At 46.1% G+C, this 27,586-nt stretch overlaps 1 protein-coding gene and 1 pseudogene across 1 annotated transcript in view; both read right to left on the bottom strand.

The window, feature by feature from the left end:
- Nucleotides 1-6,503: 6,503 nt before the first annotated feature.
- Nucleotides 6,504-9,266, bottom strand: LOC142365267 (MOB kinase activator 3A-like; annotated as a pseudogene).
- A 1,516-nt stretch (nucleotides 9,267-10,782) lies between these two features.
- Nucleotides 10,783-27,586, bottom strand: part of LOC142365266 (E3 ubiquitin-protein ligase RBBP6-like) — a 42,419-nt gene continuing 25,615 nt past the window's right edge. Inside the window, exon 12 of the mRNA XM_075445916.1 lies at nucleotides 10,783-10,820. Coding sequence (XP_075302031.1) covers nucleotides 10,783-10,820 — 38 coding nt within the window. The remainder of the gene's footprint in view (nucleotides 10,821-27,586) is intronic.

Raw genomic sequence — 27,586 nt, 5'->3', positions numbered from 1 at the left:
CGCCCGCACCGCCTATTGGCTGCTCGCCCCCTCCCAAGCCACCATCGCCCCACCCCCCGTGCCCCGCCCCTCCCGGGCACCGCGTCACGCTCCGCCCCCCTCCCCGCAGTTCGGGTGTGCCCCCCCCCCCAAAGTGCCGGTGGGGCCACAGCGGGGGGGTCGGGACGCCACAAACCCCCCAAATCCCGCCCCCATCGCAGCCGGGGCAATCAGCGCCCCTCTCTACCTTAGCGCTGCTGACGAGGGCGCCCCAATTAGCTACACTCCTGCTAATGCACCCCAGGATGCCATTGGCCTTCTTGGTAGCCAGGGCACGCTGCTGGCTCATGGTCAGCCTGTCGTCCACCAGGACACCCAGGTCCCTCTCCGCAGAGCTGCTCTCCAGCAGGGCCGCCCCAGCCTGTACTGGTGCATGGGGTTGTTCCTCCCCAGCTGCAGGACCCTGCATTTGCCTTTGTTGAACCTCATCAGGTTCCTCTCTGCCCACCTCTCCAGCCTGTCCAGGTCTCGCTGAATGGCAGCACAGCCTGCTGGTGTATCCACCACTCCTCCCAGTTTGGTGTCATCAGCAAACTTGCTGAGGATACACTCTAACTCTTCATCCAGGTCACTGATGAAGAAGTTAAACAAGGCTGGGCCCAGTACTGACCCCTGGGGCACACCGCTAGTTACCGGCCTCCAACTAGACTCAGCGCCGCTGATGACAACCCCCTGAACTCTGCCATTCAGCCAGTTCTCAGTCCACCTCACCGACCACTCGTCCAGCCCACACTGCCTGAGCTTCCCTAGGAGGATGTGATGGGAGACCGTGTCGAAAGCCTTGCTGAAGTCGAGGCAGACATCACCCACGGCTCTCCCCTCATCTACCCAGCCAGTCATGCCATCGTAGAAAGCTCCCTGCACGCTCCTGGCCTGTCTGCACACTCACTGCACGCTTAATGCACACTTACCGCGTGCTCCTTGCATGGTCACTGCTCACGCTCCACGCTCACGACTTGCTCCCTGTGCAAGCCTGGCCTCTCTGCACACTCCCTGCACGCTCCCTGCACACTCAACTGAACCACGGAACCACGGAATGTTTGGGGGTTGCCACGGCGCTCTGTGAGTCACGGAATCACGGAATGTTCGGGGTTGGAAGGGACTTCTGTGGGTCACGGAATCACGGAATGTTCGGGGTTGGAAGGGACCTCTGTGGGTCATCTAGTTCAACCCCCTGCGCAAGCAGGGTCACCCAGAGCAGGCTGCTCAGCATCACGTCCAGGCGGGGCTGGAATATCTCCAGAGAAGGAGACTCCACAGACTACCTGGGCAGCCTGGGCCAGGGCTCCGTCACCCTCAGAGGGAAGAAGTTCTTCCTCGGGTTCAGCTGGAGCTTCCTCTGCTTCAGTTTGTGCCCATTGCCCCTTGTCCTGTCGCTGGGAACCACTGAAAAGAGTCGGGCCCCATCCTCCTGACACCCACCCTGCAGATGTTTAGAGGCATTTCTAAGATCCCCTCTCAGCCTTCTCTTCTTCAGGCTGAACAAGCCCAGCTCCCTCAGCCTTTCCTTGTAGGAGATGTGCTCCAGTCCCCTCACCATCTCGCAGCCCTCCTCTGGACTCTCTCCAGCAGCTCCTCATCTTTCTTGAACTGGGGAGCCCAGAACTGGATGGAGTACTCCAGATGAGGCCTCACTAGGGCAGAGCAGAGGGGAAGGAGAACCTCCCTTGACCTGCTGGCCACACTCCTCCTAATGCACCCCAGGATGCCATTGGCCTTCTTGGCAGCCAGGGCACGCTGCTGGCTCATGGTCAACCTGTCGTCCACTAGGACACCCAGGTCCCTCTCTGCAGACCTGCTCTCCAGCAGGTCAGCCCCAGCCTGTACTGGTGCATGGGGTTGTTCCTCCCCAGCTGCAGGACCCTGCATTTGCCTTTGTTGAACCTCATCAGGTTCCTCTCTGGCCACCTCTCCAGCCTGTCCAGGTCTCGCTGAATGGCAGCACAGCCTGCTGGTGTATCCACCACTCCTCCCAGTTTGGTGTCATCAGCAAACTTGCTGAGGGTACACTCTAACTCTTCATCCAGGTCACTGATGAAGAAGTTAAACAAGGCTGGGCCCAGTACTGACCCCTGGGGCACACCGCTAGTTACCAGCCTCCTACTAGACTCAGCGCCGCTGATGACAACCCCCTGAACTCTGCCATTCAGCCAGTTCTCAGTCCACCTCACCGACCACTCGTCCAGCCCACACTGCCTGAGCTTCCCTAGGAGGATGTGATGGGAGACTGTGTCGAAAGCCTTGCTGAAGTCGAGGCAGACATCACTCACGTCTCTCCCTTCATCTACCCAGCCAGTCACGTCATCATAGATAGCTATCAGGTTTGTCAGGCACGATTTCCCCTTGGTGAAGCTATGCTGACTACTCCTGATAACCTTCTTTTCCTCCACTTGTTTGATGATGACCTCTAGGATAAGCTGCTCCATCACCGTCCCGGGACGGAGGTGAGGCTGACTGGCCTGTAGTTCCCCAGGTCCTCCTTCTTGCCCTTGTTGAATATTGGAGTGGCATTGGCCTTTCTCCAGTCCTCGGGCACCTCTCCTGTCCTCCAGGACCTCTCAAAGATGATGGAGAGTGGCTCAGCAATGACATCCGCCAGCTCCCTCTGCACTCGTGGGTGCATTCCATCGGGGCCCATGGATTTGTGGACATCCAGATCGCTTAAGAGAGCCCTCACACAGTCCTCCTCGACCAAGGGAAAGTCATCCTCTCTGTGGGCCTCCTCTCTTACCTCCAGGGCCTGAGATTCCTGAGGGCAAGTCACAGCACTGAAGACTGAAGCAAAGAAGGTATTCAGTAGCTCTGCCTTCTCTGCATCCTCCATCACCAGGGCACCCACCTCGTTCAGCAGTGGCCCCACATTGTCCCTAGCCTTCCTTTTGCTGCTGATGTAGTTGAAGAAGCCCTTCTTGTTGTTTTTGACATCCCTCGCCAGATTCAATTCCAGGTGGGCCTTAGTCTTCCTCGTCGCATCCCTGCATTCTCTGACAACATTCCTGTACTCTTCCCAAGTGGCCTGCCCCTCTTTCCACATTTCATGGACCTTTCTCTTCCACCTGATCTCTGCTACAAGCTCCTTGTTCAACCATGCAGGTCCCCTGCCTCCTTTGCTACATTTCTTTCTCAGGGGGATGCACCGCTCCTGAGCGTGGAGGAAGTGACGTTTAAACAACTACCAACACTCTTGGACTCCCCTGCCTTCGAGAGCCCTGGCCCACGGGATTCCTCCCAGTAGCTCCTTGAAGAGGGCAATGTTAGCCCTCCTGAGGTCCAAGGTTTTGATCCTGCTTATCGCCCTGCTTCCTCCACGCAGGATCCTGAACTCGACCATTTCATGGTCACTGCAGCCGAGTCTACCTCCAGCCTTCACATCCTCCACCAGTCCCTCCTTGTCTGTTAATACAAGGTCCAGCAGAGTGCCTTTCCTTGTTGGTTCCTCCACCACTTGCATCAGAAAGTTATCATCGATGCTCTGCAGGAACCTCCTGGATTGCACCTGCCTAGCTGTGTGGTCTTCCCAGCTGATGTCAGGGTGGTTGAAGTCCCCCATGAGAACCAGGGCCTGTGACTGTGAGGCTGCTTGCAGCTGCCTGTAGAAGGCCTCATCAACCTCCTCCTCCTGGTCAGGTGGCCTGTAGTACACACCCACCGTAATGTCACCTGTATGAGCCTGTCCCTTAATTCTAACCCATAAGCTCTCAACTCGGTCCTCATTTGCCCCCAGGCCAAGCTCACTGCATTCCAGTTGCTCCCTCACATACAGAGCAACTCCCCCACCTCTCCTTGTTGGCCTGTCTTTCCTAAAGAGGCTGTAGCCATCCACGACAGCATGCCAGTCGTGTGAGTTGTCCCACCACGTTTCTGTGATGGCGACCAAGTCGTAGCCGTCCTGCTGTGCAATGGCTTCCAGCTCCTCCTGTTTATTGCCCATGCTGCGTGCGTTGGTACAGACACACTTGAGCTGGGCTGTCAATCTCACCCCTGACCCTGGCACGCCAAGCCTGGGCTCGTCCCTAGAGAGCTGGGCGATGTCCTCCTCCTCCTGCTCCTCATCCTCCTTCTCACATCCTGGGGGCTGCAAGGCCAGGGTGGGCAGCAGCAAACCCACCGTGCCCACGTTTCTCGCTGACATCCCCCAACAATGAAACACCCCCGGGGCAGCCGTGACCCTGTGGCATCGCCTGTCCCCTTGCTGCCACCGGGCCAGGGGTCCCCCCTGGAGCCCCCCGCACTGACACTGGCCGAGGGAAAATGGGGGAGTGGAAGGCGGCTGCTCTGGGGCTGGGGGCCAGCATGGCCCCCCCCGCCCACTCGCTGCCCCTCCGAGGGGGGCACGGCCTGCCCCGGCGCTGGGACCCCCGCTTCCGTGCAGGACGGCGGACGCGCTGGGCTCCCCCTCCCTGCCCCGCTTCTCCCGTTCGCAAGGGGAAAAACAGAAAATCAATCCTTGTTCCACGTGTGATTTCTCCGGCACCGGGAGGACCCGCTCGGCTCCCCGGGAAGCAGGAGGCCGGGAAAAATCCTGCAAAAAACCTGGAATTTCCTGCTCGGGAGAAACTCCGGGGTTTGGCTCTCCCAGCGCTGAGTCTGCTGCTGGGGTGGGATGGGGACACAGGGGACACGGGGGTCATGGGGGACACGGGGGATGCAGGGGACACGCACACTTCCGAGGCACGCGTGGCCGCATGGCCATGCCCCTTCACGCGCCGGCACGTCCCCCAGCCTCCGTCCTGACCCAAACGCCACTGGGGGAGTCCGGGCAGCCCCCAGCCCAGTTCCTGCTGTGGGCACAGAGCCCCAGGGTGCCGGTGCACCCCAAATCCCAGCACTCCTCCCCCCCGCCATGGGTTTCTCCCCAGGGACGTGGCCCCGGTCCCCAAACCCCGCTTGAGTTTCTCGTATTTTGGGGCTGCCTCCCCCTACGCCCAGGGCCCCCCGCAGCAGAGCTGCCCAAGGAAGGGCGGCCACGCACGGGGCAGGGAGCGCGATGCTGTGCCTCAGTTTCCCCATCCGGGTGCCTTGGGGTTAGGGAGCAGCCGTAACCCCGCAGCCAAAGCAGCCGGGTAGTGTGGCCCCGAGGGAGGGCACAAACATGGCACAGGATGGTTTCACCCCCAAAACACCTTTGAGGGGAGACGCCGGCGCAGTGGGGAGCACCCCTCAGCCCCGCGGGGACACGGCCGGCCCCGGCTCCACTGCTCTGCACCAGCCAAGACCCGGGGCGCAAGGAGCTGGTGATGGTGGGGCTGAGCGGGGCCTCAACGCAGGCGTCCGTGGGGAAGACGGGGCGAGTCGCTGACGGAAGATGCCACACGGGCCAGGAGCTCCGGGAGCTGCTCTTTCGGGGTGCTTGGGGTGAGGGGGCTTGCGCTGTGCCGCAGCAGCGGTCCCGCGTTGCTCGCCAGCAGAAGATGGGAGAAGCATTTCCAGGCGGCTTTTAAACACCCTGGGCTCTTTTTTGCCCCTCTCCATCCTCCAGATTCCCCGGGAAGGGGCAAAAGCCGCAGGAGCATCCCCGACGCGCTGCGGCCGGCTAGCTGCGGGCGCCCCGGGAGTGGGAGGACACGCTGGGAGGGGGGGTCCAGGCTGGCGCAGTGCCTGGTTTCCCAGAAGGATCAGAAAAAGTCCCAAACCCCCAGAAACCTCCCCCCTGCGCCCTCGCTGCCCGCACAGGGCATCGGAGCCACGGCGGGGGCTCATCCACCCCCGGGCTGGGAGACACTGGGGGCTGGCGGCCGCATCCTGGCACCTTCTCGGCTTCGCAGGGGGCAGAAATGAACCCAAGGGCCCCTTTTTTTATGCCGCCACTGGCCAAGCGCTTGGGTAAGGCGAGGCAGCAAGGGACTGTCCCCTCTGTTGAGGACAGCGTGGGGCACAGAGCAGCGGACGCCCTCTGGTATCACCTGCGAGCCTCAGGGAGTGGACGCACTCCCCACTCCGATGCCTTCCCAGATCTGCCGGGTCCAGCCTGGTTCCCAGCATGGCCCAGGGAGCCGCTGGCCGCTGGCCTGGCCACGCCGCACGAGGGAGAGGGGAGCGCGTGCCGTGCCAGTGACCGTCCCCTCGTCCCAGCATCCACTGTCACCCCCTCCACGAAGCCCCAGAGCCCAAAACCAGAGTGGGACAAACCCACGGCCCCGCTCCCTGCCCGGGGGGAGGCGGGCAGCAGCTCGGGGCTGGGGGGCTGCTCTGAAGGGGGAATCCGGAAAGCTGCCGGCTGCCCGCTCAGGGACGAGGGACGGAGGAGCAGGCGGCCACAGGGCTGCCAAGTTCGGGGGGAGCCAAGCGTGAGGGCAGGGCTGCGCGGGGACCTGTCCTGTGCCACCCCCTGCCCCAAAGGTGCGAGGGGGGACGAGGACGGGACAAGGTAGCACCTCCCGGGGAGGGGAAGCGCAGCCCGCAGCCCCTCCGGAGGGGGGGTCCACGCCACGGCTCTGGGGTGCTGGAGCCCAACCGGCCCCGGCTCAGCTGCGCTCGCGCGTCCCCACTCCCAGTTCCCCGACAGTAAAACCGCGAGGCCAACCGATGGCCTGAGTTTGGGGAACTGGTTTCGAGGAGGCTCCAGAGACCTCTGCGACACCTCCAGCCCCAGCCCACCCCACTAGCTGCGGACCCCGACAGACCAACGTGTGCCCCAAGCCCAGGCAGCCACTCACCAGCGGTTCCAGCTCTTTGGTGTCTATGAGATTGAACTCTTTCACGAAGTAGTAAAAGTGCTTGTAGCAGGTGTTGACGTGGGCTTCCGACCCCATCTGGGTGATCCTGTCGAAATGGTGGAGGTAGACGTGGACAAAGTCCCAGAACAGCCTGGACAGGATCTTCTTCACCACCGGGAGGAGGTTCTTGGGGAAGGGAGTACCTGGGAGGGGAGGCACGACCACGAGAAACCTTCAGCCAAGTCAAAACCAGTTCCTCGGGGCTAAAATAAATTGATAAAACTGACAGATTGAGGCCAAAGGGCTTCTGTCCCTGGTAATTCCCAGTTCCCCTCTCCTTCTTCCCTTCCATTGGGATCACATTTTTCAAAGCACAGATTTCTTAAGCGACGGAGCGCTGCACGCCATCGATCGCTGCCAGCGACTGAAAGCAAGAGACCAGCCTCGGAGATTCCCAGCAGCTGCTGCAGTCTGACAGAGCTCTCTTCTACTCCTACTCGTTGTGTTTACACAAACACCAGACACGACCGAGTTCCACTCCAGCAGCAACTTCCCAAAAGCAAGACTCGGTGCTGTTCACTCCTCACAGTTATCTCGTATTTTGGTCTGTCTTTAGCTCTTTGGTTAAGAATTAAAGACTTTAAGGTCCCCTTTAAAGGTGGCAGCACTTCGGGATCTGCGTAGCCAGGGCCCTGCAGCGGAGTGGCCTGGCCAACTGCCCATCTCCGCAGAATATTACACTTTAAAGTCCACACAGGTTGCTTCTGGAGGAGCGGGGATTAGTTCGACCCTTTCAGCGCTCTGCAAGAACCGCAGCGCGTCAGTCAGCCTTAAGGGCGAGGAATCTGGTAAAAGCAGAGCTGGAAACAGCAACGCCAAAGCCAGGCAGCAGCCGTTCAGGCGACCGGAGGAACAGGCGGGGAGGACTGCAGCGCTGCGGCTGTCTGAAGGACCGGCTCTTTACGGCCCAGCTCCCTGCTCTGCCCGCTCACGCCAGGTTTCAGCAGCGTTCTGGCAGAGCTCCGCGGACGCTGGTGTGGCAGAGGCGGCAGACGTGTCCCTGTCAGAGGCCAACCTCGTCCCATCAGAGCTCCAACGGGATGAACACCGGGGCAGGAGGGAGGGAGCTCTGCTGCCTCTTGTCTTTGGCGTCCCAGAAGATGAAAGCTCTGGATGGGATCAATCATATTTACCTCACGCGTTAGACACTGAGTTCTCATGTCTTACTCAGCACAAAATAAACAAAAAAGCCAACAATCCTTGTCCCGAAGCCAGTACACGAAACTGCGTCTGGATATGCAGATTTAGGTGTCTTTGGCCAAATTCTCCTTTCCATCACCCTGGCAACAGATCAAACCCTGCCCCTCCCTCCCCGCACATGTCAGCATCCCACCCCGCTGCAACAAACAGCCAAGGGCACGCCAGGAAGCCCCGAGCTAGAAAGGGCAGAGTCAGCTAACGCCAGCCTCTAATAATAAAGAGGCTAATTACGGAAACGTGGCCACCATCACCAGGCCGACGCCGAGCACGTGCCTCGAACACAAGCTAGCAACCAGCTCCGAAAGAGCCGTCCGTCAGGAGACCACGTCCAGCATGAACGACGCAAGAGTCATGTCAGAGACCGACTTCTCCAAGAGCAGCCTCTTGTTTTCGCTGCCTAGGCTCAGCTCGGCTTTCCTCGAGGGATCCAGGACTCCACACGGGATCTGGCACAGCTCGGGGTATTTTAGCACTCCACAAGAGCTCTGAAGTTTCTCAAGTGCTCGGAAGAGCTTACTACGCTGCCAGCCTCTGCGCAGCACGAAGGAACTAGCTCTGCTACTCGGGTAGCAGCGGAAGAACCCGAGGAAGAACTTCTTCCCTCTGAGGGTGACGGAGCCCTGGCTCAGGCTGCCCAGGGAGGCTGTGGAGTCTCCTTCTCTGGAGACATTCAAGCTCCGCCTGGACGCGGTGCTGTGCAGCCTGCTCTGGGTGACCCTGCTTCGGCAGGCGGTTGGGCTGGGTGACCCACAGAGGGCCCTGCCAACCCCCACCATTCTCTGATTCTGTGGGTGACGTGCAACAGCATCTCCCGGACCAGGAACGGGACCCAAGAGCTCAAAGCAGAAGACTCTGCACCAGCCCCTTTCCCCGCCCCCCAGCCCAAACTCACCAGCATTCGTGGGAAAGATGTCCTCGTTGCCGATCTGTACCTCAATCCAGTCCATCTGGAGGTTCATGTACTGGGGAGCAGACAGGGCCGTGAGTTTTCGGTACTCGTGCTCGTCCTGCCATTGGTACTCGTACTTTGGGCCCCCCGACATGATGGGGCAGGACTACTCTGTGCAATAGTCACTGATGGTGCCGTAGATCAGGTTGATGCGGTTGAAGAAGTCCACCACATGCACGGCCACCCAGTCGTTCTGCTCCTCTCCCGGCGGCAGCTGGACGGCCACTTTCAAATCCAGGCCAGCGTTGAGCGAGGCCTTGAGCCTTCTTGTGCAGCTCGAACCGCTGAGTCCACGGCTCAAACTTGCGCTTAGGCCGGAAGGTTTTGTCTTTATTGAACACTTGCTTTAAAGGGTGGCACATTTTGCTTCTCTTCTTGCTTTTCCAGGTCCATAGCGATGACAGCCGGAGACGTGGCGCTGCTGGGCACTTCCTGGGGCTCTGATCTTCACAGAAACCTCCCTCTGCTCATCTGGTCCCAATCTGTAAGGCAGCACAGAAGGGCAGCCATTAGAAGCAGCTTTCTCAACAGAAAACCTTGCCTAAATCCCATAGGAAGAGATCTGGGATACCATCTGGGCCCTTGCCAACAAATATAGGCAATGATTACAAACACTTAGCCTTCAATAAGATCTCAGTAGGGAGGAGGATGAAGGAAGTGAAGGGACAAACGAAACAAAACAGTGGCAGCAAACTAAAATGAGATGTAGAAAGACAATGTACAAAGTCACGGTGTTCTGAAAAAACAACAAAAAGTGACGAGAACAGAATGGAAGACGAAGACATGAACGTCAACAAGTGAAATACCAACAGAGATTAGGGAACAAAAGAAAAACTATAGGGAAATACAAGGACCGCGAAGTAAAAGAGAGATTTCAAAAGAAAATCTGGAATATAACGACCGAAGGAATGACACAAAACTCTTGAAGACAGTGATTTCAAAACTTTAACACTTCAAATGAACCTTGAAATAGGGAGGAAGATTCAGGGAACCAAGGCAAAAACTAAAAACCGAGGGCAGAACACTAAGGCAGACATGGCAAGGCTATGCAAAAAGATAAAGATCTACAGAAAAACTAGCAATACCTACAAACACACGCAATGATTTCAAAAACTTAGTCTTGAATAAGATCTCAATAGGGAGGAGGATGAAGGAAGTCAAGGGAAATACTAAACAAAAGAGTGGCAGCAGACTGAAACAGCTGTGGAAGGTTGACGTAAAAAGCCAGGATAAAGACGCAAACCAAGACAGAATAAGTACAACAGAAAGGAAGACCAAGAAATGAATGTCAAAAAGTGAAAAACCCACAGAGATTAAAGAAACAAAGGAAAAAAAATAGAGCAATACAAGTAAGCAAAGTAAAACAAGCAATATCTACAAATGTAGGCCATGATTTCAAAAACTTAGCCTTCAATAACATCTCAGTAGGGAGGAGGATGAAGGAAGTGAAGGGAAACAAAAGAGTGGCAGCAAACTAAAATGAGATGTAGAATGACAATGTACAAAGCCAGGGTGTTCTAGATAAACAACAAAAAGTGACTAGAATAGAATGGAAGACGAAGACATGAACGTCAACAAGTGAAATACCAACAGAGATTAAGGAACAAAAGAAAAACTATAGGGAAACACAAGGACCGCGAACTAAAAGAGAGACTTCAAAAGAAAATCTGTATTACTAACGACCTAAGGAATGACACAAAACTCTTGAAGACAACAACATATGAAATCCTCAGACTTCCTATGAACACAGAAATTGGGAGGAAGATTAAGGAAGTAAAGGGCAAAACTAATAACCCATGGCAGCAAACTAAAACAGCCATAGAAAGACAATGTAGAAAGCAAGGCCACTCTGGAAACCCTTCGACTTAGACACAAAAACTAACTAGGGAGGAAGATAAAGGACGTCAAGGCAAAACCTAAAAACAAAGGGCAGCACACTAAGGCAGACATAGCAAGGCTATACAAAAAGATAAAGATCTACAGCACAACTAGCAATACCTACAAATACACGCAATGATTTCAAAAACTTAGCCTTAAATAAGATCTCAATAGGGACGAGGATGAAGGAAGTCAAGGGAAATACTAAACAAAAGAGTGGCAGCAGACTGAAACAGCTGTGGAAACACAATGTAAAAAGCCAGCATAAAGACACGAAAAAAGACAGAATGACTACAACAGAAAGGAAGACCAAGAAATGAATGTCAAAAAGTGAAAAACCGACAGAGATTAGGGAACAAAAGTAAAAATATAGGGAAATACAAGGACCGCGAAGTAAAAGAGAGATTTCGAAAGAAAATCTATAATCCTAATGACCTAAGGAATGACACAAAACTCTTGAAGACAGCGATTTCAATACGTTACACTTCAAATGAACTTTGAAATAGGGAGGAAGATTCAGGAAACAAAGGCAAAAGCTAAAAACCGAGGGCAGCACACTAAGGCACACATGGCAAGGCTATGCAAAAAGCTAGAGATCTACAGCAAAACTAGCAATACCTACAAATACAGGCCATGATTTCAAAAACTTAGCCTTGAATAAGATCTCAATAGGGAGGAGGATGAAGGAAGTCAAGGGAAATACTAAACAAAAGAGTGGCAGCAGACTGAAACACTGTGGAAAGGCAATGTAAAAAGCCAGCATAAAGACACAAACAAAGACAGAATGACTGCAGCAGAAAGGAAGACCAAGAAAACAATGTCAAAAAGTGAAAAACCCACAGAGATTAAAGAAACAAAGGAAAAAATATAGAACAATACAAGTAAGTACTAAGGAATAACACAAAACTCTTGATAAAAACCAGATCTGAAATCCTCAGACTTCACACAAACATTAAAATAAGGAAGGAGATTAAGGAAGTAAAGGGCAAAACTTATAACCCATGGCAGCAAAGTAAATCCGCTGCAGAAACACAATGTAGAAAGCAAGGGCACTCTGGAAAGCCTCGACTTAGAAAGAAACTTAACTAGGGAGGAAGATTAAGGAAGTCAAGGCAAAACCTAAAAACCTGAGGGCAGCACACAAACACAGACATAGCAAGGCTAAGCAAAAAGCTAGAGATCTAAAAAAAAACTACCAATACCTACAAATACAGGCCATGATTTCAAAAACTTAGCCTTCAACAAGATCTCAATAGGGAGGAGGATGAAGGAAGTCAAGGGAAATACTAAACAAAAGAGTGGCAGCAGACTGAAACAGCTGTGGAAAGACAATGTAAAAAGCCAGCATAAAGATGCAAACCAAGACAGAATGACTACAGCAGAAAGGAAGCCCAAGAAATGAATGTCAAAAAGTGAAAAACTGACAGAGTTTAAAGGAAAAAAGAAAAAAATAATAGAACAATAAAGGTAGGTACTAAGGAATGACACAAAACTCTTGAAGACAACAATATGTGAAATCCTCAGACTTCATACAAACACTGAAATAGGGAGGAAGATTAAGGAAGAAAGGGCAAATCTAATAACCCATGGCAGCAAACTAAATCCGCTGCAGAAACACAATGTAGAAAGCAAGGGCACTCTGGAAACCCTTCGACTTTGAAAGAAAACTTAATTAGGGACGAAGATTAAGGAAGTCAAGGCAAAACCTAAAAACCTGAGGGCAGCACACAAACACAGACATAGCAAGGCTATGCAAAAAGCTAGAGATCTACAGCAAAACAAGCAATACCTACAAATACAGGAAATGATTTCAAAAACTTAGCCTTCAATAAGATCTCAATAGGGACGAGGATGAAGGATGTCAAGGGAAATACTAAACAAAAGTGTGGCAGCAGACTGAAACAGCTGTGGAAAGACAATGCAAAAAGCCAGCATAAAGACGCAAAGCAAGACAGAATGACTACAGCAGAAAGGAAGACCAAGAAATGAATGTCAAAAAGTGAAAACCGACAGAGATTAGGGAACAAAAGTAAAAATATTGAGAAATACAAGGACCGCAAATTAAAAGAGAATTTGAAAGAAAATCTGTAATACTAACGACATAAGGAATGACACAAAACTCTTGAAGACAGCGATTTCAAAACCTTAACACTTCAAATGAACTTTGACATAGGGAGGAAGATTCAGGAAACCAAGGCAAACAGTAAAAACCGAGGGCAGCACACCAACGCAGACATAGCAAGGCTATGCAAAAAGCTAGAGATCTGAAGCAAAACAAGCAATACCTACAAATATAGGCAATGATTTCAAAAACTTAGCCTTCAGTAAGATCTCAATAGAGAGGAGGATGAAGGAAGTGAAGGGACAAACGAAACAAAAGAGTGGCAGCAAACTAAAATGAGATGTGGAAAGACAATGTACAAAGCCAGGGTGTTCTGGAAAAACAACAAAAAGGTGACTAGAACAGAATGGAAGACGAAGACATGAACGTCAACAAGTGAAATACCAACAGAGATTAGGGAACAAAAGAAAAACTATAGGGAAATACAAGGACCGCGAACTAAAAGAGAGATTTCGAAAGAAAATCTGTAATACTAACGACCTAAGGAATGACACAAAACTCTTGAAGACAGCGATTTCAATACGTTACACTTCAAATGAACTTTGAAATAGGGAGGAAGATTCAGGAAACAAAGGCAAAAGCTAAAAACCGAGGGCAGCACACTAAGGCACACATGGCAAGGCTATGCAAAAAGCTAGAGATCTACAGCAAAACTAGCAATACCTACAAATACAGGCCATGATTTCAAAAACTTAGCCTTGAATAAGATCTCAATAGGGAGGAGGATGAAGCAAATCAAGGGAAATACTAAACAAAAGAGTGGCAGCAGACTGAAACAGCTGTGGAAAGGCAATGTAAAAAGCCAGCATAAAGACACAAACAAAGACAGAATGACTACAGCAGAAACGAAGACCAAGAAAAGAATGTCAAAAAGTGAAAAACCGACAGAGATTAAAGAAACAAAGGAAAAAAAATAGAACAATACAAGTAAGTACTAACGAATGACACAAAACTCGTGAAGAAAACCAGATTTGAAATCCTCAGACTTCACACAAACATTAAAATAAGGAAGGAAGATTAAGGAAGTAAAGGGCAAAACTTATAACCCATGGCAGCAAAGTAAATCCGCTGCAGAAACGCAATGTAGAAAGCAAGGGCACTCTGGAAACCCTTCGACTTAGAAAGAAACTTAACTAGGGAGGAAGATTAAGGAAGTCAAGGCAAAACCTAAAAACCGAGGGCAGAACACTAAGGCAGACATAGCAAGGCTATATGCAAAAAGCTAAAGATCTACACCAAAACTAGCAATACCTACAAATACACGCAATGATTTCAAAAACTTAGCCTTGAATAAGATCTCAATAGGGAGGAGGATGAAGGAAGTCAAGGGAAATACTAAACAAAAGAGTGGCAGCAGACTGAAACAGCTGTGGAAAGACAATGTAAAAAGCCAGCATAAAGATGCAAACCAAGACAGAATGACTACAGCAGAAAGGAAGCCCAAGAAATGAATGTCAAAAAGTGAAAAACTGACAGAGTTTAAAGGAAAAAAGAAAAAAATAATAGAACAATAAAGGTAGGTACTAAGGAATGACACAAAACTCTTGAAGACAGCAATATGTGAAATCCTCAGACTTCATACAAACACTGAAATAGGGAGGAAGATTAAGGAAGGAAGGGCAAATCTAATAACCCATGGCAGCAAACTCAATCCGCTGCAGAAACACAATGCAGAAAGCAAGGGCACTCTGGAAACCCTTCGACTTTGAAAGAAAACTGAATTAGGGAGGAAGATTAAGGAAGTCAAGGCAAAACCTAAAAACCTGAGGGCAGCACACTAACACAGACATAGCAAGGCTATGCAAAAAGCTAGAGATCTAAAGTAAAACAAGCAATACCTACAAATACAGGCCATGATTTTAAAAACTTAGCCTTCAATAAGATCTCAATAGAAAGGAGCATGAAGGAAGTCAAGGGAAATACTAAACAAAAGAGTGGCAGCAGACTGAAATAGCTGTGGAAGACAATGTAAAGAGCCAGCATAAAGACGCAAACGAAGACAGAATGACTACAACAGAAAGGAAGACCAAGAAAAGTATGTCAAAAAGTGAAAAACCAACAGAGATTAGGGAACAAAAGAAAAAATATTGGGAAATACAAGGATCGCGAAGTAAAAGAGAGATTTCAAAAGAAAATCTGTAATACTAACAACCTAAGGAATGACACAAAACTCTTGAAGACAGCGATTTCAAAACTTTAACACTTCAAATCAACTTTGAAATAGGGAGGAACATTCAGGGAACCAAGGCAAAAAGTAAAAACCGAGGGCAGAACACTAAGGCAGACATGGCAAGGCTATGCAAAAAGATAAAGATCTACAGCAAAACAAGCAATACCTACAAATACAGGCCATGATTTCAAAAACTTAGTCTTGAATAAGATCTCAATAGGGAGGAGGATGAAGTAAGTCAAGTGAAATACTAAACAAAAGAGTGGCAGCAGACTGAAACAGCTGTGGAAAGACAATGTAAAAAGCCAGCATAAAGACACAAACAAAGACAGAAGGTCTACAGCAGAAAGGAAGACCAAGGAAAGAATGTCAAAAAGTTAAAAAACCGACAGAGATTAAAGAAACAAAGGAAAAAATATAGAACAATACAAGTAAGTACTAAGGAATGACGCAAAACTCTTGAAGAAAAGCAGATTTGAAATCCTCAGACTTCACACAAACATTAAAATAAGGAAGGAGATTAAGGAAGTAAAGGGCAAAACTTATAACCCATGGCAGCAAAGTAAATCCGCTGCAGAAACACAATGTAGAAAGCAAGGGCACTCTGGAAAGCCTCGACTTAGAAAGAAACTTAACTAGGGAGGAAGATTAAGGAAGTCAAGGCAAAACCTAAAAACCTGAGGGCAGCACACAAACACAGACATAGCAAGGCTAAGCAAAAAGCTAGAGATCTAAAAAAAAACTACCAATACCTACAAATACAGGCCATGATTTCAAAAACTTAGCCTTCAACAAGATCTCAATAGGGAGGAGGATGAAGGAAGTCAAGGGAAATACTAAACAAAAGAGTGGCAGCAGACTGAAACAGCTGTGGAAAGACAATGTAAAAAGCCAGCATAAAGATGCAAACCAAGACAGAATGACTACAGCAGAAAGGAAGCCCAAGAAATGAATGTCAAAAAGTGAAAAACTGACAGAGTTTAAAGGAAAAAAGAAAAAAATAATAGAACAATAAAGGTAGGTACTAAGGAATGACACAAAACTCTTGAAGACAACAATATGTGAAATCCTCAGACTTCATACAAACACTGAAATAGGGAGGAAGATTAAGGAAGAAAGGGCAAATCTAATAACCCATGGCAGCAAACTAAATCCGCTGCAGAAACACAATGTAGAAAGCAAGGGCACTCTGGAAACCCTTCGACTTTGAAAGAAAACTTAATTAGGGACGAAGATTAAGGAAGTCAAGGCAAAACCTAAAAACCTGAGGGCAGCACACAAACACAGACATAGCAAGGCTATGCAAAAAGCTAGAGATCTACAGCAAAACAAGCAATACCTACAAATACAGGAAATGATTTCAAAAACTTAGCCTTCAATAAGATCTCAATAGGGACGAGGATGAAGGATGTCAAGGGAAATACTAAACAAAAGTGTGGCAGCAGACTGAAACAGCTGTGGAAAGACAATGCAAAAAGCCAGCATAAAGACGCAAAGCAAGACAGAATGACTACAGCAGAAAGGAAGACCAAGAAATGAATGTCAAAAAGTGAAAACCGACAGAGATTAGGGAACAAAAGTAAAAATATTGAGAAATACAAGGACCGCAAATTAAAAGAGAATTTGAAAGAAAATCTGTAATACTAACGACCTAAGGAATGACACAAAACTCTTGAAGACAGCGATTTCAATACGTTACACTTCAAATGAACTTTGAAATAGGGAGGAAGATTCAGGAAACAAAGGCAAAAGCTAAAAACCGAGGGCAGCACACTAAGGCACACATGGCAAGGCTATGCAAAAAGCTAGAGATCTACAGCAAAACTAGCAATACCTACAAATACAGGCCATGATTTCAAAAACTTAGCCTTGAATAAGATCTCAATAGGGAGGAGGATGAAGCAAATCAAGGGAAATACTAAACAAAAGAGTGGCAGCAGACTGAAACAGCTGTGGAAAGGCAATGTAAAAAGCCAGCATAAAGACACAAACAAAGACAGAATGACTACAGCAGAAACGAAGACCAAGAAAAGAATGTCAAAAAGTGAAAAACCGACAGAGATTAAAGAAACAAAGGAAAAAAAATAGAACAATACAAGTAAGTACTAACGAATGACACAAAACTCGTGAAGAAAACCAGATTTGAAATCCTCAGACTTCACACAAACATTAAAATAAGGAAGGAAGATTAAGGAAGTAAAGGGCAAAACTTATAACCCATGGCAGCAAAGTAAATCCGCTGCAGAAACACAATGTAGAAAGCAAGGGCACTCTGGAAACCCTTCGACTTAGAAAGAAACTTAACTAGGGAGGAAGATTAAGGAAGTCAAGGCAAAACCTAAAAACCGAGGGCAGAACACTAAGGCAGACATAGCAAGGCTATATGCAAAAAGCTAAAGATCTACACCAAAACTAGCAATACCTACAAATACACGCAATGATTTCAAAAACTTAGCCTTGAATAAGATCTCAATAGGGAGGAGGATGAAGGAAGTCAAGGGAAATACTAAACAAAAGAGTGGCAGCAGACTGAAACAGCTGTGGAAAGACAATGTAAAAAGCCAGCATAAAGATGCAAACCAAGACAGAATGACTACAGCAGAAAGGAAGCCCAAGAAATGAATGTCAAAAAGTGAAAAACTGACAGAGTTTAAAGGAAAAAAGAAAAAAATAATAGAACAATAAAGGTAGGTACTAAGGAATGACACAAAACTCTTGAAGACAGCAATATGTGAAATCCTCAGACTTCATACAAACACTGAAATAGGGAGGAAGATTAAGGAAGGAAGGGCAAATCTAATAACCCATGGCAGCAAACTCAATCCGCTGCAGAAACACAATGCAGAAAGCAAGGGCACTCTGGAAACCCTTCGACTTTGAAAGAAAACTGAATTAGGGAGGAAGATTAAGGAAGTCAAGGCAAAACCTAAAAACCTGAGGGCAGCACACTAACACAGACATAGCAAGGCTATGCAAAAAGCTAGAGATCTAAAGTAAAACAAGCAATACCTACAAATACAGGCCATGATTTTAAAAACTTAGCCTTCAATAAGATCTCAATAGAAAGGAGCATGAAGGAAGTCAAGGGAAATACTAAACAAAAGAGTGGCAGCAGACTGAAATAGCTGTGGAAGACAATGTAAAGAGCCAGCATAAAGACGCAAACGAAGACAGAATGACTACAACAGAAAGGAAGACCAAGAAAAGTATGTCAAAAAGTGAAAAACCAACAGAGATTAGGGAACAAAAGAAAAAATATTGGGAAATACAAGGATCGCGAAGTAAAAGAGAGATTTCAAAAGAAAATCTGTAATACTAACAACCTAAGGAATGACACAAAACTCTTGAAGACAGCGATTTCAAAACTTTAACACTTCAAATCAACTTTGAAATAGGGAGGAACATTCAGGGAACCAAGGCAAAAAGTAAAAACCGAGGGCAGAACACTAAGGCAGACATGGCAAGGCTATGCAAAAAGATAAAGATCTACAGCAAAACAAGCAATACCTACAAATACAGGCCATGATTTCAAAAACTTAGTCTTGAATAAGATCTCAATAGGGAGGAGGATGAAGTAAGTCAAGTGAAATACTAAACAAAAGAGTGGCAGCAGACTGAAACAGCTGTGGAAAGACAATGTAAAAAGCCAGCATAAAGACACAAACAAAGACAGAAGGTCTACAGCAGAAAGGAAGACCAAGGAAAGAATGTCAAAAAGTTAAAAAACCGACAGAGATTAAAGAAACAAAGGAAAAAATATAGAACAATACAAGTAAGTACTAAGGAATGACGCAAAACTCTTGAAGAAAAGCAGATTTGAAATCCTCAGACTTCACACAAACATTAAAATAAGGAAGGAGATTAAGGAAGTAAAGGGCAAAACTTATAACCCATGGCAGCAAAGTAAATCCGCTGCAGAAACACAATGTAGAAAGCAAGGGCACTCTGGAAAGCCTCGACTTAGAAAGAAACTTAACTAGGGAGGAAGATTAAGGAAGTCAAGGCAAAACCTAAAAACCTGAGGGCAGCACACAAACACAGACATAGCAAGGCTAAGCAAAAAGCTAGAGATCTAAAAAAAAACTACCAATACCTACAAATACAGGCCATGATTTCAAAAACTTAGCCTTCAACAAGATCTCAATAGGGAGGAGGATGAAGGAAGTCAAGGGAAATACTAAACAAAAGAGTGGCAGCAGACTGAAACAGCTGTGGAAAGACAATGTAAAAAGCCAGCATAAAGATGCAAACCAAGACAGAATGACTACAGCAGAAAGGAAGCCCAAGAAATGAATGTCAAAAAGTGAAAAACTGACAGAGTTTAAAGGAAAAAAGAAAAAAATAATAGAACAATAAAGGTAGGTACTAAGGAATGACACAAAACTCTTGAAGACAACAATATGTGAAATCCTCAGACTTCATACAAACACTGAAATAGGGAGGAAGATTAAGGAAGAAAGGGCAAATCTAATAACCCATGGCAGCAAACTAAATCCGCTGCAGAAACACAATGTAGAAAGCAAGGGCACTCTGGAAACCCTTCGACTTTGAAAGAAAACTTAATTAGGGACGAAGATTAAGGAAGTCAAGGCAAAACCTAAAAACCTGAGGGCAGCACACAAACACAGACATAGCAAGGCTATGCAAAAAGCTAGAGATCTACAGCAAAACAAGCAATACCTACAAATACAGGAAATGATTTCAAAAACTTAGCCTTCAATAAGATCTCAATAGGGACGAGGATGAAGGATGTCAAGGGAAATACTAAACAAAAGTGTGGCAGCAGACTGAAACAGCTGTGGAAAGACAATGCAAAAAGCCAGCATAAAGACGCAAAGCAAGACAGAATGACTACAGCAGAAAGGAAGACCAAGAAATGAATGTCAAAAAGTGAAAACCGACAGAGATTAGGGAACAAAAGTAAAAATATTGAGAAATACAAGGACCGCAAATTAAAAGAGAATTTGAAAGAAAATCTGTAATACTAACGACCTAAGGAATGACACAAAACTCTTGAAGACAGCGATTTCAATACGTTACACTTCAAATGAACTTTGAAATAGGGAGGAAGATTAAGGAAACAAAGGCAAAAGCTAAAAACCGAGGGCAGCACACTAAGGCACACATGGCAAGGCTATGCAAAAAGCTAGAGATCTACAGCAAAACTAGCAATACCTACAAATACAGGCCATGATTTCAAAAACTTAGCCTTGAATAAGATCTCAATAGGGAGGAGGATGAAGCAAATCAAGGGAAATACTAAACAAAAGAGTGGCAGCAGACTGAAACAGCTGTGGAAAGGCAATGTAAAAAGCCAGCATAAAGACACAAACAAAGACAGAATGACTACAGCAGAAACGAAGACCAAGAAAAGAATGTCAAAAAGTGAAAAACCGACAGAGATTAAAGAAACAAAGGAAAAAAAATAGAACAATACAAGTAAGTACTAACGAATGACACAAAACTCGTGAAGAAAACCAGATTTGAAATCCTCAGACTTCACACAAACATTAAAATAAGGAAGGAAGATTAAGGAAGTAAAGGGCAAAACTTATAACCCATGGCAGCAAAGTAAATCCGCTGCAGAAACACAATGTAGAAAGCAAGGGCACTCTGGAAACCCTTCGACTTAGAAAGAAACTTAACTAGGGAGGAAGATTAAGGAAGTCAAGGCAAAACCTAAAAACCGAGGGCAGAACACTAAGGCAGACATAGCAAGGCTATATGCAAAAAGCTAAAGATCTACACCAAAACTAGCAATACCTACAAATACACGCAATGATTTCAAAAACTTAGCCTTGAATAAGATCTCAATAGGGAGGAGGATGAAGGAAGTCAAGGGAAATACTAAACAAAAGAGTGGCAGCAGACTGAAACAGCTGTGGAAAGACAATGTAAAAAGCCAGCATAAAGATGCAAACCAAGACAGAATGACTACAGCAGAAAGGAAGCCCAAGAAATGAATGTCAAAAAGTGAAAAACTGACAGAGTTTAAAGGAAAAAAGAAAAAAATAATAGAACAATAAAGGTAGGTACTAAGGAATGACACAAAACTCTTGAAGACAGCAATATGTGAAATCCTCAGACTTCATACAAACACTGAAATAGGGAGGAAGATTAAGGAAGGAAGGGCAAATCTAATAACCCATGGCAGCAAACTCAATCCGCTGCAGAAACACAATGCAGAAAGCAAGGGCACTCTGGAAACCCTTCGACTTTGAAAGAAAACTGAATTAGGGAGGAAGATTAAGGAAGTCAAGGCAAAACCTAAAAACCTGAGGGCAGCACACTAACACAGACATAGCAAGGCTATGCAAAAAGCTAGAGATCTAAAGTAAAACAAGCAATACCTACAAATACAGGCCATGATTTTAAAAACTTAGCCTTCAATAAGATCTCAATAGAAAGGAGCATGAAGGAAGTCAAGGGAAATACTAAACAAAAGAGTGGCAGCAGACTGAAATAGCTGTGGAAGACAATGTAAAGAGCCAGCATAAAGACGCAAACGAAGACAGAATGACTACAACAGAAAGGAAGACCAAGAAAAGTATGTCAAAAAGTGAAAAACCAACAGAGATTAGGGAACAAAAGAAAAAATATTGGGAAATACAAGGATCGCGAAGTAAAAGAGAGATTTCAAAAGAAAATCTGTAATACTAACAACCTAAGGAATGACACAAAACTCTTGAAGACAGCGATTTCAAAACTTTAACACTTCAAATCAACTTTGAAATAGGGAGGAACATTCAGGGAACCAAGGCAAAAAGTAAAAACCGAGGGCAGAACACTAAGGCAGACATGGCAAGGCTATGCAAAAAGATAAAGATCTACAGCAAAACAAGCAATACCTACAAATACAGGCCATGATTTCAAAAACTTAGTCTTGAATAAGATCTCAATAGGGAGGAGGATGAAGTAAGTCAAGTGAAATACTAAACAAAAGAGTGGCAGCAGACTGAAACAGCTGTGGAAAGACAATGTAAAAAGCCAGCATAAAGACACAAACAAAGACAGAAGGTCTACAGCAGAAAGGAAGACCAAGGAAAGAATGTCAAAAAGTTAAAAAACCGACAGAGATTAAAGAAACAAAGGAAAAAATATAGAACAATACAAGTAAGTACTAAGGAATGACGCAAAACTCTTGAAGAAAAGCAGATTTGAAATCCTCAGACTTCACACAAACATTAAAATAAGGAAGGAGATTAAGGAAGTAAAGGGCAAAACTTATAACCCATGGCAGCAAAGTAAATCCGCTGCAGAAACACAATGTAGAAAGCAAGGGCACTCTGGAAAGCCTCGACTTAGAAAGAAACTTAACTAGGGAGGAAGATTAAGGAAGTCAAGGCAAAACCTAAAAACCTGAGGGCAGCACACAAACACAGACATAGCAAGGCTAAGCAAAAAGCTAGAGATCTAAAAAAAAACTACCAATACCTACAAATACAGGCCATGATTTCAAAAACTTAGCCTTCAACAAGATCTCAATAGGGAGGAGGATGAAGGAAGTCAAGGGAAATACTAAACAAAAGAGTGGCAGCAGACTGAAACAGCTGTGGAAAGACAATGTAAAAAGCCAGCATAAAGATGCAAACCAAGACAGAATGACTACAGCAGAAAGGAAGCCCAAGAAATGAATGTCAAAAAGTGAAAAACTGACAGAGTTTAAAGGAAAAAAGAAAAAAATAATAGAACAATAAAGGTAGGTACTAAGGAATGACACAAAACTCTTGAAGACAACAATATGTGAAATCCTCAGACTTCATACAAACACTGAAATAGGGAGGAAGATTAAGGAAGAAAGGGCAAATCTAATAACCCATGGCAGCAAACTAAATCCGCTGCAGAAACACAATGTAGAAAGCAAGGGCACTCTGGAAACCCTTCGACTTTGAAAGAAAACTTAATTAGGGACGAAGATTAAGGAAGTCAAGGCAAAACCTAAAAACCTGAGGGCAGCACACAAACACAGACATAGCAAGGCTATGCAAAAAGCTAGAGATCTACAGCAAAACAAGCAATACCTACAAATACAGGAAATGATTTCAAAAACTTAGCCTTCAATAAGATCTCAATAGGGACGAGGATGAAGGATGTCAAGGGAAATACTAAACAAAAGTGTGGCAGCAGACTGAAACAGCTGTGGAAAGACAATGCAAAAAGCCAGCATAAAGACGCAAAGCAAGACAGAATGACTACAGCAGAAAGGAAGACCAAGAAATGAATGTCAAAAAGTGAAAACCGACAGAGATTAGGGAACAAAAGTAAAAATATTGAGAAATACAAGGACCGCAAATTAAAAGAGAATTTGAAAGAAAATCTGTAATACTAACGACCTAAGGAATGACACAAAACTCTTGAAGACAGCGATTTCAAAACCTTAACACTTCAAATGAACTTTGACATAGGGAGGAAGATTCAGGAAACCAAGGCAAACAGTAAAAACCGAGGGCAGCACACCAACGCAGACATAGCAAGGCTATGCAAAAAGCTAGAGATCTGAAGCAAAACAAGCAATACCTACAAATATAGGCAATGATTTCAAAAACTTAGCCTTCAGTAAGATCTCAATAGAGAGGAGGATGAAGGAAGTGAAGGGACAAACGAAACAAAAGAGTGGCAGCAAACTAAAATGAGATGTGGAAAGACAATGTACAAAGCCAGGGTGTTCTGGAAAAACAACAAAAAGGTGACTAGAACAGAATGGAAGACGAAGACATGAACGTCAACAAGTGAAATACCAACAGAGATTAGGGAACAAAAGAAAAACTATAGGGAAATACAAGGACCGCGAACTAAAAGAGAGATTTCGAAAGAAAATCTGTAATACTAACGACCTAAGGAATGACACAAAACTCTTGAAGACAGCGATTTCAATACGTTACACTTCAAATGAACTTTGAAATAGGGAGGAAGATTCAGGAAACAAAGGCAAAAGCTAAAAACCGAGGGCAGCACACTAAGGCACACATGGCAAGGCTATGCAAAAAGCTAGAGATCTACAGCAAAACTAGCAATACCTACAAATACAGGCCATGATTTCAAAAACTTAGCCTTGAATAAGATCTCAATAGGGAGGAGGATGAAGCAAATCAAGGGAAATACTAAACAAAAGAGTGGCAGCAGACTGAAACAGCTGTGGAAAGGCAATGTAAAAAGCCAGCATAAAGACACAAACAAAGACAGAATGACTACAGCAGAAACGAAGACCAAGAAAAGAATGTCAAAAAGTGAAAAACCGACAGAGATTAAAGAAACAAAGGAAAAAAAATAGAACAATACAAGTAAGTACTAACGAATGACACAAAACTCGTGAAGAAAACCAGATTTGAAATCCTCAGACTTCACACAAACATTAAAATAAGGAAGGAAGATTAAGGAAGTAAAGGGCAAAACTTATAACCCATGGCAGCAAAGTAAATCCGCTGCAGAAACGCAATGTAGAAAGCAAGGGCACTCTGGAAACCCTTCGACTTAGAAAGAAACTTAACTAGGGAGGAAGATTAAGGAAGTCAAGGCAAAACCTAAAAACCGAGGGCAGAACACTAAGGCAGACATAGCAAGGCTATATGCAAAAAGCTAAAGATCTACACCAAAACTAGCAATACCTACAAATACACGCAATGATTTCAAAAACTTAGCCTTGAATAAGATCTCAATAGGGAGGAGGATGAAGGAAGTCAAGGGAAATACTAAACAAAAGAGTGGCAGCAGACTGAAACAGCTGTGGAAAGACAATGTAAAAAGCCAGCATAAAGATGCAAACCAAGACAGAATGACTACAGCAGAAAGGAAGCCCAAGAAATGAATGTCAAAAAGTGAAAAACTGACAGAGTTTAAAGGAAAAAAGAAAAAAATAATAGAACAATAAAGGTAGGTACTAAGGAATGACACAAAACTCTTGAAGACAGCAATATGTGAAATCCTCAGACTTCATACAAACACTGAAATAGGGAGGAAGATTAAGGAAGGAAGGGCAAATCTAATAACCCATGGCAGCAAACTCAATCCGCTGCAGAAACACAATGCAGAAAGCAAGGGCACTCTGGAAACCCTTCGACTTTGAAAGAAAACTGAATTAGGGAGGAAGATTAAGGAAGTCAAGGCAAAACCTAAAAACCTGAGGGCAGCACACTAACACAGACATAGCAAGGCTATGCAAAAAGCTAGAGATTTACAGCAAAACAAGCAATACCTACAAATACAGGAAATTATTTCAAAAACTTAGCTTTCAACAAGATCTAAGTAGGGAGGAGGATGAAGGAAGTGAAGGGACAAACGAAACAAAACAGTGGCAGCAAACTAAAATGAGATATAGAAAGACAATGTAAAAGCCAAGGTTCTTAAGGTACCAGTATTTAATGTCAATGTCTCTGTATTTCAAGGTCAGGACTGCAACAATTCTGCTGTCTGTGGACACCAGTGAGAGATGACCTGCTTTTCATTCGTTCAGGCACTGCACCTACACTTAGTCACAGATCTGATTTTTTTTTTATGTTTTCCCCTCCAAGATGTAATAGACAACAGGGCACTCTTTAAGTGAAACTAAATAGCAGTTCTACTGATTTAAATACAAAAAGTTTTCGCCTGTGGTACATTCATCCAGAAGAACTTTAACACCTCTTGATAGAAGGAATAATAAGAAACATGACACTTTACCAAAGTAGCTGCAGTGGTATTTTCTAGTTTTAGTTTTAACAAAGCACCTGTGTGGAAGTTGCAAGCTCTCCTTATAGATTAGCAAACTTAGCAAGGACAAGACTGTGACAAGAGCAGGAGCTGCGACCAAGAACCAGCGAAAAGCAGCTTTGCAGTTTTGCAACGAGATAGAACGAACCGAGCATGCGCAGCGCCCCGGATGTAACTCATGGGCAAATGAGGAAGACTACCGAAAGAGATGAAGTAACAACCTAAGACCACCAGAGACCACCCAGGAGCTCTAATACACCTGCTAAAGGAGAATTGGAATAGATTCATACGCTCTCGGAAATATAACGATTAATATTCATATTGTAGTTCTATTTAACCTGAAATTAAAGGGTGTTTGGCGCACACGTTTGGAGGAGAGATCCCCCGTGTGCCCGGCGCCGTAATAAAGGACACCTGGTTAACAGCATACATTGTACTGTTAGGTTATTACCGGATCTGTGAATCACTCTAACCAGCGTTTTCCCTTTTGACTAGAAAATGAAAATCTTCAACAGCAGATAGCCCTGAAATAAGCTTCAGTCAAATCTGGACCCAATACAGGGTGTGCATTATGATATGCCACAGATCGGGACTTGACTCTTCAAAACAATCATGCACTAAGGAAAATTTTAGGTTGTTATGCAGAGTTTTAACTCGAGTCTTGGCAACCGCATTTGGGACATGAAAGGTATCAGCACTACAGTACTACGTGCAGTAGAGAAGACTGCTCTTGCAGTTCAATTCCAACGCCGCTTCCTCAAAAAAATTGAAGCTGCTGTGTTTGAGCAACATGGGTGGAAATCTCACCTGCCACGCTGAAGTGACGCTGGGGCATTTCTTCACCTTGTAGTCTCTTTCCTCAGGCTTAGTGAATCTCTCCCAGAGTCTGAGGCAAAGCCCATGGATTTCTCCTGTTTGCAACAGGGGATGTCTGAGCCGTCACATGGTGGTTTGTTGTGGGGTACCACTTGTACCCTGGATTTGCCTTCATAAATGCATCCCTGTACTAGAAAAGGAAAGGAAAACTTCCAGTCAGGTCACTCATGAGAATGCAGTATCCACAGGGCAGAGTGCACTGCTTGTAATGGGATTTAAGACAGTAAAGAATCCTTAAATAGCTTGATTTTTAACAGTTTAATCACATGTTTACAGTCTGACTGCCAACACAACCAAACAAAAGAAATACCATGATAGGAAGAGTTGTATTTCAAAAAGCGAGGTTTCTCTTTACCCACCTGAGGGTCTATCACCCAGAGCAGGCTGAAGTTCTGATCCTGCAAACTGCTCCCCACTGCTTCTCTGCTCACCTTGGCGAACAAGGACAGCTGTTCCCATTCTTTTGCAGGTACAATATTTCCAGTTTTACACTGCAGTTTCAATGAAATGAAGACATACATTTAGCAATACATGCAGAATGATGCTCCCAGAACAGGCAAAGAAATAAAACCTATGACCAGGATCACCTCATTTTCAGCAACTTCAGATACATCATCCCCGTGTTCCCACCAAAATGTACCACGCTGCATCAAATCAACCAGGAAAAAAAATCTTCAGGAACGCTGACCCACACACACGCTGTATCTTCAGAACCGGGCGTCTGTATGAAACTTGCACACTCAGGGGTGCGACCCCTCCCCCCTCACCCCTTTTCTCTCTCCCTCAGCCCGGGCTGGGAGCTCACCTCACCAGGGAAGGACACCAGGGAAGGACACCAGCCTCACCGAGGGACAGGGAGGGGAAAAGGGAGCAGAGAGAAAGGCAACACACAGGGAGGGGAGAAGGGAGCAGAGGGAAAGGCAACACACAGAGGAGCAGCTCTGCCTTCC

This window comes from Opisthocomus hoazin, chromosome 34 (assembly GCF_030867145.1).
Source record: "Opisthocomus hoazin isolate bOpiHoa1 chromosome 34, bOpiHoa1.hap1, whole genome shotgun sequence".
Taxonomy (NCBI): domain Eukaryota; kingdom Metazoa; phylum Chordata; class Aves; order Opisthocomiformes; family Opisthocomidae; genus Opisthocomus; species Opisthocomus hoazin.
The sequence above is the reverse complement of the archived record's forward strand: the minus strand, read 5'-3'. Positions and strand labels throughout refer to the sequence as shown.